Below are 18,281 nucleotides of genomic sequence, written 5' to 3'. Positions count from 1 at the left end.
GGAGCAGTGGAGAGAAGAGCTCACAGGCAGCTGTCCTACTTGGTAAAGGCTGAAAACACCAAGAGTAGCTGTTTCCTGCAATAGTCCACATGCCATCAGGCATGACAAGTAATGTGCTATCTGTAAATCCTAGCCGCTTGTGGGGTTCTGAGTAAACACAGCCTCCCTCAGGCCCTTTGTGTAGCTACTGTGTGTTTCACTATGAGTTTTTGGAACTTAATTGAAAGCTTCCCCTGTGTCCTGGATGTCTCTGGCTTCCACACCTGTATCCACAAGCCCGCAGCGCACTGGTGATTCCACAAGGAAGATCATTTCCTAAACGGGACAGTGAGGTGCGCAGCATCTGGGTCAAAAGCAGTGTGGTGTCCTGCAAGTCTGCCCTCCTCAGAGCCAAGTGTCCATCATGCACAAGCGCACACCTGAGCAGGTTTTCCCGGGCCTCCACACCCACCTAGATAGCCTCTTCAGGACTGGAAGGCAGCCAGAACACATGCAAGACAAGCAGGCTAAAGAGGGGCAAAGAGAAAAAGTGTGTGTGTGAATTATCCCACATACAGCAGATGTATATTTTGGCCGGGTGGACTGGGAGTAAAGCAGGCACAGGAGGACCATGGGGCTGAAGGATGAGGTTTTTCCTGCAAAGAAAACTTTCTAGAACCAGAGAGGTATAATGCCAGGTTCCCTTTCCTTGAGTCTAGTATTACACAGCACCCAGGGAAAAAGTGCCTCATTGGTGCTTGTCCCAATAACTAGGGAGAAAATAAGAAATCAGTACAGGGGATTAAACAAAGTTCAGAAACAATCATGGGCAGGAATGGGTCCCAGAGAGAGGGACCCCAGAGGCAGAGTGAAAACAGCCCTCAGCTCTCATGCTTAAAATGCTTCCGTGCCAATCCTAACAGGGTCACGTGGTAGCCACATAACCTCAGGTGAATGACTCAGCCAGGCTATTTCCACATCTACAAAATCAAAGGTGCTAATGGCAGCCCAGCTAGTCAGATAAACACTAACACCCTGGAAACTTAGTAAAGGGCTGACGTCAGGGGCCAATCAGTGGGGGTTCCCACTGGAGAGGGGGCAGAGTAAGACTAGGCTTCCCCCGGGCTGGGGGAGCACACCCATCCTCACCTTCACCGAATATGAGATGTCGCCACCAACAAATTGTTTTTCTGAGGTTTCTGTTTCCAAGACTAGTGAGGAAACACCTGCGGGGGTGGTTAACACCTTAAGGTGCTAAGCAACGTGTTCTACAGAGAAGGTTGGACATCAGCAGATCACTCCTCCCATGGGCCAAAGAGAAAACAGACTCATCCTTCTGACCCTCCTCCAAAAAAGCAACATGGAGACTATTCCTTCTTTGCAACTACATAGTGCTCTTCTCTTTACAGTGACCCTAGTTAATTATCCAAATAACCCTGTGAGTTCAGCAGAAGCCCCAGTCTACATGTGTGGGGACAGATGACTAGGAAATCTTTTAGGATCTTTCAGGGAAGGCATCCTGGGTATGGAGCCAGGGAAGACCCAGAGGTGACAGAAGAAGGCAGGAAAGGGCATCCAGGCCAAATGTACTTATTTCCTAATTCAGCCAACGTGGCACAGGTGGTCTCCACCCCACCACATAGCCACAGGTCCTCCTGTGTCTACCATCTGACTGCACTGCCTCTGTCAACAGAGACAACTGCAGTCCCTTTATCTTCTCCTTTCTTAGAAGTTTCTCTTGTTGGGTGACCTCACACAAATCAAGAGTCAAAAGACATGGAGACACCAGGCTCTACAGCCAAATTTGATACCACAACAAAAACTTGTACTAGGTTCATAGCAACCCATGGTACGTTCACAGCAACATTATTCATACTGGCCCCAAAGTGAAAACAACCCCTAATATACATCCATGGATGACCGGAGAAACAAAATGTGGTCTATCTACACAATGGAATATTACTTAGAAATAAAATGAAATAGAGTGCTATGCATGGGATAATACAGATGTACCTATCCATGACTGCAATTAAAAGAACTCAAACAAAAAAAGCCACTTGCCACATAATTCCATTTATAGGAAAAGTCCATAACAGGCAAAGACATACAGGCATAAATAGATTAGTGGTGGGGGAGAGAAGCATGGAGTACAGGACTTCTTCTGGGGGTTATGAAAATATTCAAAACTAGATAGTGATGATGGCTGTATAATATTATGACTGCGTTAAAGTCCTTGGTGGTCAATTTTAAGTTTATTTTATCACAGTAAAAATATTTTCAAAGATACAGTAAAGGCAGAAGTTAGGCTACAGCACCTCATTTAAAAGGCCCAAAGCACCAATGCTACCTTGGTCCTTGTGACCATGGAGGGCAAGAGCAGTCAGCCTTCTACAAGAGTCGCTCAAAGCGATCAAAAGAATACTGTGTGGTAACTACCCAGTAATTAAGGTCTCTCCCCACATTTTCACCTAATTAATCTAATTAATTTCCTTCCAAGTTCAATCCTTCCCTTCCTTAGCTCTGTGGCTTCTGACCGACAAATCTCAGGTCTTCCCCTTGAGAATAAAAACAAGAAGCACAGGTAATAGGGGGCTGGGTGGACCTACCTAGAAAGAACAAAGCCAGAGGTAACAGAGTGGGGCAGGGGAAATGAAGGTAGTTTCCTCCGACTCAGAATTTCTGAACCTAGCACACACACAAATTGGAAATTGTAAAGGTGTACCTCTTCCTCTGGAAGGGGTCCTCAATGGGCCAAGCACAAGGATGAGACTCAGTCTCTCCCCTTCCACCCTCATTTTTTTCAGTCAACACTCCTCTCAACTATGTATATATGAAAGCCCAAGAATATGGGAAAATTTATCAATAGTCTGCACCACCCCTCAAAATCGGTACAAGGGTCATTCATATTGGAGCGTGTATCATTACATCGTCTTTTAAATTTCTGAGTAAAATTCCATTGCTTGAATAAACAAGTAAGTATCATATTTTGTTCATCCATTCATCCATCAACAGGAATTTAGTTTGTTTCCTTTTTTTGGCCATTGTCAATAATGTTGCTGTTAACATTTGCATCCAAGTTTTCATATCTTACCTTATTTCATCATGTGTAATATCAAGAGGTTCCTAGACCACTTCAAGATACTAGTCTAGTAGTAGTCTCCAGAACGATCTGAGCTGAGATCCCATTTCTACCCAACAATAATAACATTTATCATTCACCAAAATATCTAGAGTGTACGAGGCCTTGGGCTGGATACTTCGTGCAATTATCTAGTCTTTTACAACCAACCTGTCTCCTAGATGGCATTGATTTCCATTTTAAAATGAGGCATCTTAGAGTCTGAAGGCTTAATAACTTGCCCAGCACTGTGCAGCTAATTAAATGGTAAACTGAAAAACTGTAAAATGTTACCTTTGCGCTGGAGATATAGCTCAGTGGTAGAGCAGCATGTGCTTAGCACACAAGAGGCCCTGAGTTCAACTTCCAGCACCAAAGGCCAGGAAATTGTTGCTTTGTTCTAGCCTTCGAACCAATTACCTAAAGCACCTTGGCCCATCTTCCACAGCTCTCCCAAGCTCTATTTCTTCACCTGAACTATCCAAGAAGAGCCCCCACACACACCAAGGAGGGTGACGGTCCAGGCTTGATTCTTCTCCCTGTCTTCACAGTCTCCAAGTGAGCATATGCCTTCCAGGGAGATATGCAAAAATATCACCACCCTCATCCAAGCCGTCACGTTTCCCAGCTGTAGGCTGACTTCCTTGTCTCCTTATTTAAAACAGCACTGATTCCCCCCAGGAGAAAAGGAATCAGGTAAGCAAGGGAAGTCACCCAGAGACTAAAAAGAAATGCCTGTTGTGAGTGTGCTTGGTGGTAGAGTGCTTGCCCAGCATGCATAATGTCGTGAGTTCAATCTCCAGCACCAAAAGCAAAACAAATCACAAAATACAAAAACAAAAAAACCACCAACATTGCAAACAAAAACACCCGTACAGCAGTGTTTCTTGAAGTGTGTCTGTCTGGGGGCATCGGTCACCTGGCATGTGGGCTAATTACACATTCCTGGATCCAGATTCACCAGGACATCGCCCTGAGCTCTGAGAGTCTCAATTTCCAGTATGTATCCTGGGTGAATCCCATACTCTGGAGCTACTCAGGTGTGGTGATAACAGAAGCAACTGAGAGAAAACATCACCTCTCAAATGGAAACCGGGAGGGAACACAAAATTTTAAGAAGTGCAATTTATAAAAAGACACTACTGAGCTGCACAGCTACTTATTATGAAAGGAGACCATCTCTTAACCCCGAACCCTTTAAACAGGCTATTTTAAGAATGACTCCAGAATGCATCTGCAGCCACTAAGCAGCACCGACCCTTACACTCAGTTCCCACAGCCTCCACCACTCTTCAAGTTCAAGTTCATCCCGGGACACCACCTCCACCTATGGGACGCTTCTGGGAGCACCTGCCTCTTACCTTCTGAAGCAGTGAGCAAACGCTACTTGCAGGTGTTACCAGGCAGTCGTCAGACCCTTGATATAGCAGCCAGATCAGAGAGTTTTCAGGACCCTCAGTCTGCGTCTTCTCCTACCCCAAACCCAGCAGCAATAGGAGCTCTAAAGAAAGGCATATCCACAGGGCTTAGCACCCCCTCTCCCCCTACATCCCGATCTATATATAACATCTCTGAAGTTGTCAGCCTAACGAGCCACTTTCTGGCAGACCCGTTGCCATGACGATGACTGCTAATGAGCCCAGTGCTGTGATTGGCACTGCTTGAAGGCTCCTCCACAAAGGACTCTCCAGCACCTTCCCTCTTCCCCAACCACACGGCCAGCTGGACACCCAGAAGCAGCCAGGCCAAGTAACGTGTGCCTGGAGAGCCTCAGTTCCTTGCAACTGATCCATTATTTTGCCCTCAGTAGTCCTGGACACAATGGCCAGCAGTGGTCTTCACTGCTGCTTCCATCTTCTGCCTTTGTGATGGATGCTTGTTTAGGGTGGGCAAGACTCCTACACAGAGTGGGACATGCTACCCAGTGTGTTCCCTCCCACAATGATGCAACCAGGTTCAGGGTCTGCATCTGTAAGAATGCTAGACATTCTTCCTTTGTCTCAAAGGTGAAAGTACTGTCTCCCCAGCTCTGGCAGCCTTCCTATCTGTTCAAAGATTGGGACTCACAAGAAATAGCTAGGGAAGAAATGGGGCACCCACCCAAGGCAGTGACACAGTACATTCTGGGGCATGTAGCGTTCGTGGGAAGTTGCATAAAAGACATGGGGACTCTAGTGTTTTCTTCATGCTCCTCTGAAAGTCAGAGATCGAGAGACTTGTCAGTAGCAGGGTGTGAGGGAAGTGGGAGGAGGAGGAGGAGAGAAACAGACTATAAGATACAGAAATGTGGGGCCGTGTCCTTCTTGTTCATACTTTAGTCTCTGCACAGTACCCATGAATGAGTGAATGAATGAATGAATGAATGCTGGGAATTGTGGTAGGAAGTAGGCTTCAAGAACACTGGGGGGACTGGAGGGCCGTTATATCAAAGAAGTAGACAGGTCAGTAGACCAAATGATGTGTCAGCTTTACCAGTGCACAAACCCCAGCTCTTAACGGATCAGAGTGAAGGCACTGAACAGCAATGCATGGAGGGAGGTGAGGGTTACAGGCAGTACAGAGCATTTCTTTACCCACAGAAAACTGATGGAGGCACAGCATCCAGAAGCCTCAAGGTAAGCACAAACTTGGAATCATGATCTCATAGAATATCCAAGAGAAACACTGCAGGAAACCTGTTAGCAATCTCAATAGAGGGAAAGAACACACAGGATCACTGATATAAGATCAAGGATTCAAAAGAGAGACTACACAAAAAGGGGGAAGAAGAGGAGGGGCAGCAAGTAGGTTTGGAAACATAAAATCAAATTATATAAACAGGGAACAGGAAATGACAAAAATCAGAGAAATTTGAAAGACTGTAACAGAAGGAAGATACAAACTGGTTGTAATAAAATGTAGAATTAGTATTAGCACCCCCTAGAGAATTAGTTATATGCAAAACAAAGTGGAAATTTTTTTTTCCAGAATGCAAAGAAGATGAAAGAAATACAACAGGAGGACAGACCAGTGAGCCAAGAGATGGGTACTGGATGTTCCTGAAGAGGAGACCAGAACAAAGGCTTTACTAAAAAAGTAACTGCAAACAAAGGTTAACAGGGCAAAACTTTTCCAAGCTGGTGAAGGAAAAATGGCTTCTAAAAGACCATCTAGAAGATCTACCCCTAACAATAAATTCACCTAGCAAAGCTAAGGATAAACTCCTATAATCACTTAAGTGGGATGATTGTACCAATAAATATAGCAGTAAAAATTAAGTGGTCTTAGACTTCAGTAACCACATCTTAAGAGGCACCTCAGGTACATGATGGAGATAGCCCTTTACATGTAGCCAAGCTTTCCTTTACAAGGGAAGGTGACAGAAATACATGCTTCCACAGGAGAGGACTTAGAAAACACACTTGTGTTCTTCTTAGTAAAAGTACAGTTGTCCTTGTATCCGCTGGGTGTTGACTCCAAGACCCCAAGAAAACTAAAACCCCCAGATGCTCAAGTCCCTTACACAAAATGGGGTAGTCCTGACGTAAAATTTCTACATATCCTTCTCTATATTTTAAATAATCTCTAGATTACATTTAATACCAAAAACAATGTAAATGCTATGTAAATTACTACACTATATTGTTTAAGGATACATGAAAAAAATGTCAGTATATATTCAATACAGGCACAATTTCGTTTTCAAACATTCCCAATCAGCAGTTAGTTGATGCCACAGATAGAGAACACATATATACAAAGAGTCAGCTATACTAAAAAGATATACTCCAACCATCTCAAAGATCAAGACAAATAAAGGTAAAAAGACGAAGAAATCATGATCAAAAGCACCAAGGCTGAACACTGAAAGCAACTGTTTTAGTAATTATAAATCAAGTTATATAATTATGTGTGAAAGTTGCTAATAACTATACAGAATGGACAAAACTTGACTTACAAATTCTGCATAATACTTGAAAAGATCAAGAGGTAAAGAGAAAAAAGTGAGGACACTGAGCAGGACAGGAGTAGGGTGCTGCTCTTCCTTCCCATCGCTCATGCTTTAGATGTGGTTTGTCCCCCAAAGGTTTGTGTGCTGGAATCTATGTCCCAACACAATGATGTTAAGAGGTGGTAGAACCTGTAAGAGGTGGGAACTAACAGGAGATCATAAGGTCACCGAAGGTACTACCTTGGGAGGGATTAATTCCCATCTCCTAGGCATGGATTGGGTCCTTTGGAATTGGATTAGTTGTTATAAAGTGAATTCAGTTTTCTCCACTCACTCTCTTGTTGCCTCTTTCACCATGTGATACCCTCCCTTCCCATCACATGATGCCATCTATCATGATGAAGCATGAAGCCCTCACCAGAAGTCTGACAGTGCCATTTGTTGGATCTCCAGAACTATGAGTTAAGTAAATGTCTTTCCTTCAAACAGTACCCGATCTTGGGTATTTTGCTAAAGCAATACAAAGCAGACTAAGATATCCCAATACAGAAATGTCCTCTGTGCCCTCTTGTCTCTCTGCTGAAGCTATCAGATACCTGTCCACTTGGCTCCCTCCTTTGTCCACCAGCATTTAACGTCTGTTCTTGTCTCTTCCTTGGAGACTGAAATTTCTCAGCCAAAGAAACCACAACACAAGGGAAGAGTCACTGGAGACCAAATACCCTGGTGCTGTGAGACTGATCTCTACCACATTTTATTAGTTCCATGCAAAATCAGCTTTCATATGCAATCCAAGTCCTGGAATCCACTGAGGTGAATAGGCTGGGACAAACATCCCTTGTAGGAAGTCAAAAGCTTTCTTTCCAAAGACCTCATTTTTCTCACCAGCCTGGCCCTATAATCTCTCACTGTGTTCCCTGGGCCAAAGCTCAGAGAAGCCCTCAATGAAGACTGGGTTGCTGTCTCCTTGCCTGTGCCTGAGCATATCCACTCCTTTGAGCCACTCTATTACAGGGGTCTACCCTGTGTAGAAAAGGGTCAAATGCATAAGGCTCATGCACCTCCAGCTCCTACCAACAAGAAGCTAGAGAGCACAATGAGGTCAACTTTCTTCCAACTATTTTTTTTTTCAGTTACAAAAGTTCTCAGTAACTGTGTTCGATTCATCAGAGGTTTTGTCAGAAGCCTCCGTGTGTATCCTCAAATTCTTCTTATTAGACATCACCTTGTCAGCAGGTCAAGAGGCTTGTCAGCCTCTTTGAATTCACCAAAGGAACTTCCCAAACCAGGCCTTAATTCCTTAAAGGCAAGTGTCGCTGGGATGCTGTCAAGCCTGGTATAATCCAAGTGTCTAAAGACATCCTGCCCGGTGTAGTGGATGGAGTCCCAATGGACAGGTTAGCAATATGCCATCTCTCGCTCACTGACTTGAACCCCTACTGGCTCAAGTGTGATCCCCTCCTCTGAAGCCTCCCTAGGTGACCAGCTGTGGCTGCCCAGAGGAGCTAATTAGGCCTCCCCAGCCAGGCTGCCAAGTTGCCAGGTCCAGTCCCCAGGGAGCATCCACCACACTTTGCCCAAACGCATCAGCCACTTTTCCCCCAACCCCCACTTATCACTGAGCTCTGTGCACCAAGCAGCAGGAGGGACTTTCAACTAGTACCTTCCCCCAGAGGTAGAGTCTTCTCCCAGGGCTGCACACCTGCCAGCCACAGGCTTGAAGACTGAAATATTTTGGACATCCCAGACCTATCTAGCTCTGCTGGGCTCAGCAAGGGTTCCCACCATTCTGAATATCCCCCTGGAAGCCCCTCACACCTCCTGAGGGCCAATCCATTCACTGCATATATTTCTTAGGACTAGAAAGGGAGAGGACACAGAACAATAGTCTATTTTCTGACCCTCGAAGGGAATGGAGTGATCTGGTTAACCAGGAATTTTGATGACCACTGTTACAATGCAGCCCATGCAGCAAGGAGACAGGAAGTCAGCTCTCACAGGGAAATCTGCTAAATTAGAAAACATGAGGTCTCCAGGAGGAAAAGGATGGGTGAAAAAAATCTGCAAATAATCCTGCAAATTGCAAAGAAGAATTAGATGGCCCTCCTGGATCAGAAGCCATTTCACAGTCACCAAAGGTCTAGAGGCCAAGGAAAAGAGGTTAGGAAAAAAAACATCTTCTTTGCACACATTCCCGTAGACAGGAGTCCCACTTAACCAACCTTGGAGGAAGAGATCTTTTTCTAAACCTGCAGATAAAAGATGAAAGAGCCAATTCATACTGCTTCTAGGTCAGTTAATAGTGCAAGAAATGAAGGAAAACTCTGTATGTCAGTACACTTCTAGTATCTGAGATGACTGGTCCTTTTTGCTGATGGCAGTGACAGCACATAATATAATAGAGACCTAAGAATTGGTCTCTCATCTATATCTTTTGGGAGAATCTCAGCACTGACCAACAAGCATTATTGTGCCATTGAATATGAGTCACTCCTTTTACCTCTGTTTATAGACAATTAGAGCAGACGCATGCCAGGCCCACAGGACTTAAGGAGGGAGCGAGCAGCTCTAACAAGTACTTCTGAAAATTACTCAGAAGTAGGATGACAAACAGGAACTCTTTTCCCATCTTGAAACCTGGGTTAGGGAACTCCAGAGAAAGCCCATCTGTTTTATCCCACTGACAAGGTCTGTCTGGCTCTGATGCTTCAATGCAATTAAAAGAGGCAAGAATTTGCTCTTGGCAGCCTATTCTGCACACCATTTTGTATTGCTGTAAGAAAATACCTGAAGCTGAGTACTTAAAGAAAGGAGGCTCATTTAGCTAACTGTTTTGGAGATCAAAGAGTATGGCCATTGGTGTCACAACATGGCAGAAAAACAGAAAGGGGCTGACAGTGTGCAGAAGCGACTGCACATGTGGGGTGGCCCACTGTGTAACAACCCTCTTTCCTAAAAGTGATCTCAATGAGACCAACACTGACTCCTTTTGAAGGCTATGCCGCCATGACCTAATCTCATTCCATTAGCTCCCCCTTAAGGGTTCCACCAGCTCAACAAGTCCACACAGCACATGACCCATTAGGAGGGAAATTCAAACCATATGTAAACCATAGCACCAGCTTTCAATTAACATGTTCCCAGTGGCTTGAGCCACTGGTGGTACATGCATGACTGTCCCATGATACCCAATGGGACACTGACACGTGTACCACTGGAGGTTCAGAGTCACCCAGCAGCAAGATATACGAATTACAGCCCTCTTGTGAATGTGTTAACAGAGACATTTTATTAAAACTCCCTACTTCCTTTCTGATGGACTGCTGAATAATGTTGGTTCCTTCCCTCCAACTCCTTCCCTGGCAGTAGAAAAGCACAGTGGGATGTTCTGATAGCCCAGCTCCAATTAGGGACAATGAAAGTATTAGTAGAAAGCACACTGGCACAAATGTAAAAAGAAGACAACAAAGAGCAATGTGTGCACTTCCTGTGGCCGCTCTAGGCCTCTGTTTATTCATCTGTAAAATGAACAGGTTGCAGCCCTCTAGACCATGGCACTAGGACCCATGGGGCAGCTTTCATAACAGAGTCTAAAACCACACCACATGTCAAGGCATTTAGGGGTTCAGCTCAGCTTGCAAAACCAACAGTCACAGAAACAGAAGAGATAACAGAGACTTTCCAGTGAGGAACATGATGTTCATGAGACATTTCTCTCTTTTTGCTCTACCTTCCCTGTTTCTCTCAAGCTCTTTTGGTTGTAAGGAGGAAGAGGTGATAAATCTTTTTATCTAGATATCCTACCATTTTATTGGCCAATTTGACGTGGAGTTGGTAGGGAAAAAATGGTACCAGAGCAACCAATAAATTGAAGAGATTTAACAAAAACTGGACATAGACGCCCAGCCTAGGATATGAGACTGTAGCCATGACTTCAGGTCCATGGTAGGAGGCCAATCACTTGGGGATTCTCCACCCTGCCACAGGTCACTGCTGTGGCCAATTTGTGCTAAAATGTCTCAATCTGTTTTAAGACGGAGTTGGGCTGCAATGTAGCTGAAAATCAGTGATCTCAAAAATATATCCCAGATTTTCTACGCTAGCTTCTATCTCTAATACACTGAATTATTTATCTTGCCCTAGAAGACTCTGTTGAAGGACACTTTCAGGATTATTTGCCTCCAACACTCACTTGAGGAGCTCCTGGCAGGGTGAGACTCATTTAAATGACTCCTGGTCAAATTTCCCTTCACAGAGGTGAAAAGCTGGGGAACCAGAGTCTCCAGTATTCAGTGCTGAAACAGAGCAGACAGACAGACATAGTGTACCTTCCCTACCCCTCCTTTGTTATTAAGCTGCAAAACACAAAATTCCCTTTGTCACTGTTTTGGCCCTTTCTAAAGTTATGATATCTCTGAATAAAACTATGTAACCAGATTTCACCAAGCATTCTGTTCATTCAGAATAGATGCAAGAAGTTTAGAAGCACATGTGGAAGCTAAAAGGCTAATTTCTTTCTTTCTTTCTTTCTTTTTTTTTTTTTTTTTTGTACCGGGGATCGAACTCAGCTCCTGGCACTTGCAAGGCAGGCTGCAGAAACACAGAGCCAAATCCCTGGCTCAAATATTGGTTACCAGAGCCCCAGAAGGGTGTCGGGGAGGGAGAAGGGGGGAAAACACACATACAGAGGTACACTGGATAGGAGAAATGACTCCTACATTTCACAGCACAATAGGGTAACTATGGCTGACAACAATTAATTGAATATTTCACAATAGCTGGTAGAGAGGATTTTAAATGCTTCTAATACAAAAAAATGATAAATGTCTATCTGCCCTGATCTGATCATTACACATTAAATACTGTACTGTGCTTACTACACATATACAATTATTGTTTCAATTAACAGCAATAATAATAATGATAATGATAATGATAATAATAGAAGTTGTTCAGAAGTGAGGAAGGCAGTTGAAAGTTGCTGGCTCCACCAGTCACAGGCTCAGCTAGCAGGCAAAGCAGCTGCTCACCAGGAAGGAACTTCAAGGGCAGAGGATGTGGGCTGCTCTGAGCAGATGCTCCAGGGGCAAAGTAGTGCTCCTTGGGGAACTGGAGCTCATTAGGGCACAAAGGCAGGTGTTTCTGCCTGCCTGCCCCCTGGCTGCCATCCAGCTGGCCTGGCTTTGTGGCAGCTCACTGAGGGCTGCAGAGGCCCCCTGGAACCAAAAGAAAACGGAAGTAGAGAGTGTCACCATGGAGACTCATTCTAGTTTCTCTGCAGCACTATCTGTGCTCCCAGTGATCCTGACCAAAGACTTCTAGCTTTCCTAATTGGTTCTGAACCAAGAGGCCTGGAGGGAAAGGAATCGTAGCAGAGGTGGCAGTTGTTTCTGGGGGTCAGTGAGGGGTGCTATCCAACTACCCCATTCAACTGCACTTTGAGAGCTTCTATTACCCATGTATATAAACTACACAGGAGGTGCCGGCCAGGGACCTTGCTATCAAGCTTTGGGACCTACCATCATGCTGCGGCAATGTGCACAAGACATGAACTGGGACCTGAGGGCCAGGCCTGAAGCTAAGTCTTGTGAGATCTTAAGCAACCTGTTGTGTCTCCATTGGGAGGCCTCAATTTCCTCATCTCTTAAATGCAGAAGTTGGAGCAGATGGTCTCTGTGGACTTGTTTTTAATATATATAGCCTAATACTCAATGATTTTAAATGTTGGTAGTAGATCTAAGGACATGTCATTTTGTAGGAGGAGAAATATCTCCTTCAAGAGTAGGTACATGATTCAAAGGCAAGGACAATTCCTGAAGAGCTGCCCAGGCCCCAGACACCCGTGATCTTCCTCTCACCACAGGGCGCTCTGGACCAGTGTGTCTGTGTTCACCCTTTCCCCTGGGAGAGCCACACTCAAGATCCAAGCTCTATTTGCCAACTTCTTCCCTGGCATCCTGAGCTTCTGTCCCTGTGTTAGTCGCCTGTTATATTCTGAAGCACAGGCGGGCTCCAGCAGAAGTTTTCCGGGCCTGCCTGCTAGCAGTTAGTGCTTCAGGGTCACACTAACATCACATCCCAAGCACATGGTCCACATCAACTGGGACTCACCCCACCAACGGCCTCTGTAGCCTACATGCCCTACATTGCCGAGAGCTGGACTCGGGCTCTTCCCAGCTCCTCACAAGTGCTTTAGTGTCATCCCTTATTCTCTATGAACTGCCTTGTCTCAGTCCACAGTCTCAGTCCTCTGCAGTTAGATCCCAGGCAGCCTTAACTTAGAACTTGACGCCATTGGTCTGCCTTCCGCACAGTAGCGATTCTTTGACGATGGCCCCCACACCAGCAGCACAGGAATCTTCTGGGAGGTGGCTAGCAATGCAGATCCCCACGCACTACCCTAACACAAGATGTGTATTTTAAAGGTCTCGGCGCGATTCAGACTCATGCTAACCTTTCAGAAGCCCTGCTGTGGACTTTTCTAGGAGGTCAATGATGCCCCGGATAATAAGTACTGTACCCTTTCTCCTGGCACTGGTTCAGGTCTCTCCCAAAAGCTATGGCAAAATCAGGGATAATCACTGGCTTGGCTAAGTGGAAGGAGACTCTGCATGGAAACAGAACAGCTTTCCCCTACAAGCAGCGCCTCTCAGCTGAGACAGCCTCAGGACAGAATCACTGAAAGCTGAGGCTGACTAGAGGTCCCTCTTTCCAAGAAAAGGGATGTCTAGCTTCCAGAGGCGAAAAGGTCAACAGAACAAAGCTGTTCTATCCCTATGTCTCAGAAGAGCTCATGCTGTTGCAGCTGCGAACAACAACCTGTAAGGAAGACAAGCCACAGTGCATCGCAGGGTGGACACCAAACTGGTCTAATGAGCTCATCCTCCAGTAGCCCCCTCTACCTCCATGTAGAGCTTTACAGTGGACCCACCAAGAATGCATTTTAGTGTCCCAGGTAGACCTAGGCCATGGGGCCATGTTTCATATTTGGAAAAGTTAAGTGAAGGAAGCAAGGTTTCAATTCCTACCACAGAGGACAAACCCACATCACTCTGCTTCTCCATCACATGCCTTCAACTAACTGTGCCCTGGTTAACCCCATTCCCACATAAACATCTCTTCCTAAATCTCTGTCCTCTTCCCATCCTCTCCTGATTTCTCACAAATAGCCCAGGTCTTTTCTCCCTGTCCGTGCCTTAGGCCTATGAAAGATGTCTCCAGAGAAGCAGCATCCCTAAACCATTAAGGCTTAGCAAGAAGAGCCCCAATATCAGAGGGTTTTCAGAACAGCCTCTCCTAAATGCCAAAGATACCTTAGAAGCAAGCATGCAGAGATGGTGAGCTGAGCACACACATCTAAGCAGGCAGAATCGATCTTACCATCAGAGAATGGCTAATCCTCCTTGGGGGCTGCAACCTTGGAAAAGAGACTCAAGCCCAGTGTGAAGCGTCCAGCCTCAGAGATAGGCTCCAACCAGCTTCCTCTCCTTGCCGCCCTTTGTGGCAAATGAGGCTGGGCCTGTTCTCCGGACACCCGGGAGGATGTTCCTGTGGCTTTTCTCACCACTGTTCTTTCACAAAGAACCCACTACATTGCATAGTTCCTTCCAAATCTGCTCCAATGCCTGTCGGGAAATCAACAACTCATTCTGGACTTTCCAGATGCAAAGTTTCTGGAGGACTTCATTTTTTTTCTTCTTCACTTTCTTTTTTCCCTTTCTCAGCTAAAAAAAAGTTGGCTGAAGTCAGGGCATACAATGGCCAAGCCTGTGTCACTGACCATATGCCTCCCACCCCCAGGCCTGTGGACAAGGGCAGCTTTGTCCACTGCATTTTAGGCGGCACTCCCTGGGCCTGCCCAAGCCCTGCTGGGGAATGTTTCCATTAATTTCTTCCAAGCGTAAGTCACGGCTCTGGCCCCGGCCCCAGCCCCAGCTGCGTGAACCCAGGGCCAGATAAAAGGCAACTTAAAAAGAATGGATAATGTTCCCCAAAGAACCACTGTGTGAGACTCAGCTAGGAATGCAAATCTGGTCCCCCAGAGGGGCAAGATGTGGATCTCCGACCTTGGCCTTCACTATTCCCTCACCACCATCAAACCTAGACAGACAGGGGGCAAATGATGGACAACACTGTGTCTTGGATGCAAAGGGCCTGGGGATCACAAGGTTGTTACAAGTGAAGAAAGGACTGGGCCCAAGAGCAGTACCTGTATCACCAACTAAATGAGTGCAGCAGGAACCTGGATCCTTGCTGAGTCTCTCATTCCATTTAGAAGCCTTCTGGAATAGCTGTAGATTTAGCACTAAAGTTCTACCTCTTTCCATATTTGCTTTCAGATGCAAACCTTTAGGATTTTAGGAACTGATTCTTTATATAGAACAAAGTAAGTTTGTACGGAAAGAATGAGGTCCTGAGCTCTTGGTGGGTTCCTATAAAATATCATTTTTTGCAATCATATGGATAAACTGTTATCTATGAAGTGGATTCAATAGCAGATCCTTGCCTGGGGTTAAGAAGTCAGTCTATGTTCTAATCTGAGTCAGATTAGGGTTAAACTGTTGTCAGTAGCTTTGAGAATGTGGGCAAGACCTCTAAGATTCAACTTTTTCAAGCATAGGATGGAGATGATTATAGTATCTTTTTAAAAGGTTGTGAGGAGCAAAAGGGGAAATCTGTGTAAACATTCAGCATAATGCAAGAATAATACAAGTGCTCAATAAAAGTTAGTGCATTGTTGTTAATGTTTGCAACAGGTGAAAGGGTAGGTACTGCAGTTTCCCTCAATCCAAGACAAGCAAACCATCCACTTAAAAATGTGCAAAGGGGGCCGGAGATTTAGCTCAGTGGTTCCACCACCTGCCTCGCAAGTGCAAGGGCCTGAGTTTGATCCCTGGTACCAAAAAAAAAAAGTGTGTAAAGAGCATTTCTCCAGAAAATACAAAAGTGGCCTATAAGCATATGAAAAGACGCCCAATGTCATTACTTATTAGAGAAATGCAAATTAAAACCACAATGACTTATCTTTCACATCCATTTGGATGTCTATTTTTTTTTTAATTTTATTAATTTTATTGGTACAATTTAGATATACATAATGACCACATTCATCATAGGGGATTTGTACCTGTACATGATCTATCTTGATTCCTTTTTTCCCCAATCCCCTCCCCTCCATTCAACCCCTCTTCCCCTCCTTATTTACAAAAGCTCTGTTTCCATTTTTTCCTTCTCTTCTCATTTTATTTTCTCCCCACCCTCCACCAATTCCTTCCTAGTTCCCCTTTCCTTTTGAACCATTTCTTCTTTCATATTACCTATTATACATTTTGGTCCTTATTTACCCTTTCAGTTTTGCACACCAGAGAGACAATGCAATATTTACATACATTATGTCTGATTTATTTCACTTAGGAGTATAGTCCCAAGGTCCATCCATTTGGCTAGAAATGTCCCGAGTTTGTCCTTCTTTATGGCTGAACAGTACTCCACTGTATAAAAGAACCACAACTTTCTTATCCATTCATCGGCCGATGGGCATTTGGAGTGTCTCCACGATTACAAACTGTACCACTATAAACATGGATGCACAAATATCACTGTGGTATGATGCTTTTTCAACTCCTTTGGGAAGATGCTCAGAAAGTGAATACCTTGGTCAAATGGTACCTCTAATCTCCACAATGATTTCCAAAGTGGTTGCATCAGTCTACACTCCCACCAACAGCGTGAAAGGGTTCCTTTTTCCCCACAGCCCCACCAGCATTTATTGTTGGTTGATTTCTTGACAACAGTCTTTCTTTCTGGAATGAGAGGGAATCTCAACTTTAATTCGCATCTCTCAAATGACCGGAGATGTTGAACCTTTTTTCATGTATTTATTTGCTGTTAGTACTTCTTTATCTGAGATGTGTCTCTTCATTTAGATGCCCATTTTTGTATTGGGTCTTTAAATTAGGGGGCTCTGATTTTTTTCAACTCTTGGTATGTTCTAGATACTAGTCCTTTGTCTAAGGAACAAGTAGCTAAAATTTTTTCCCACTCTGTGCATTGTCCTTTTGTTGGTGATTACTTTTGCCATGCAAAAGCTTTTTATTAGGATGAGATCCTGGTTGTTGATTCTTTGTATTATTTCCCGTGTGGTCTGGGTTTTGTTCATGAAGTCTTTGCCTACCCCACATCCTCCAGAGTTGTACCTATTCTCTCTTTTAGTAGATCTAGTGTTTCTGATTTAATATTTAGATCTTTGATCCATTTTGATTTTAGTTTAGTGCATGGTGAGAGACATGGGTCTAGTTTTAGTCTTCAGTATATAGAAAGCCAGTTTTTCCAGCACGACTTATTAAAGAGGCTATCCTTCTTCCAGCAAATGTGTTTGGCCCCTTTGTCAAAAGGAAGATGGATGAGTGTGTTTGGGTTGTTTCCCCATCTTCTGGTCTATTCCACTGATCCTCAGGTCTGTTTGCTTGTTTTGTTTTGTTTGCCAGCACCATGTTGATTTTGTCACAGTAGCTCTGTACTATAATTTCAAGTCAGGTGTTTGCTGCCCAGAGTTGTCTTTGCTATTCCAAATCTCTTTGGATTGCAACTTAATTTTAGGATTGTTTTCTCTAGTTCTGTGACATATGCTAATGTATTTTGATTTGGATCACATTAAATCTGTATAAAAATTTTGGGAGTATGAGAATGCCTACTATTTAAAAAGACACCAAGAATAAGTGCTGGTGAGGCTGAAGAAAAACTACAACTCTTCTTCACTGCTGGTGGCAATGTGAAATGGTGCTGCCACTGTGGAAAACAATATGGTGATTCCTCAAAAAATTAAACATACAGTCACCATACGGTCCAGCAATTCCACTTCTGAGAACTGAAGGCAATGTCATGAAGAGTTATTTATACACACCCGTGCTGTCCACTGCATTATTCACAATGGCGTACAAGTAGAAACAAGCCAAGCATCTACTGATGGATGAATGGATAAACAACCCACTGTGTAATAAACACAACAGATGCATCAGTCCTTGGCTTTCCACTTTCGCATCCCACCTTTCTGGCTCTCTGTCTTCCACACTTGCAAGTGGGACTTATTTCTTTCTTCTCAAAGCCTACAATGTGGCTACTTGGTTGGGTGGCTCTCTTCTCCCTTCTCAATTTTTTGGGCTCCCATCTGCTATAGGACTGGCCACCAGGAACTTTTATTAAACACTCAATCTGGGCCAGATGCTGTTCTGGGTTTCACATATCTGATGTGAC

The 18,281-nt window shown here is 44.5% G+C and overlaps 1 protein-coding gene across 3 annotated transcripts in view; it reads right to left on the bottom strand.

Annotated features, from left to right (window-relative positions):
* The window catches only part of Gas7 (growth arrest specific 7), a 117,756-nt gene that overhangs the window by 81,743 nt on the left and 17,732 nt on the right, over positions 1-18,281 (bottom strand). Inside the window, exon 1 of one of the 3 annotated variants that reach the window (XM_010614978.3) lies at positions 14,409-14,670. The exons of 1 other annotated variant lie outside the window; for it this stretch is intronic. In XM_010614978.3, the coding sequence (XP_010613280.1) occupies positions 14,409-14,411 (3 nt within the window). In that variant the 5' untranslated portion in view covers positions 14,412-14,670. Of the gene's footprint in view, positions 1-4,458; positions 4,629-14,408; positions 14,671-18,281 lie in introns of those variants that run through there. One more of the 3 variants, XM_010614979.2, reaches the window with a different exon arrangement.

The sequence above is a fragment of the Fukomys damarensis genome, unplaced genomic scaffold (genome assembly GCF_012274545.1).
Source record: "Fukomys damarensis isolate Sample0158 unplaced genomic scaffold, DMR_v1.0_HiC HiC_scaffold_13, whole genome shotgun sequence".
In the NCBI taxonomy this organism is placed as follows: Eukaryota; Metazoa; Chordata; class Mammalia; order Rodentia; family Bathyergidae; genus Fukomys; species Fukomys damarensis.
The sequence above is the reverse complement of the archived record's forward strand: the minus strand, read 5'-3'. Positions and strand labels throughout refer to the sequence as shown.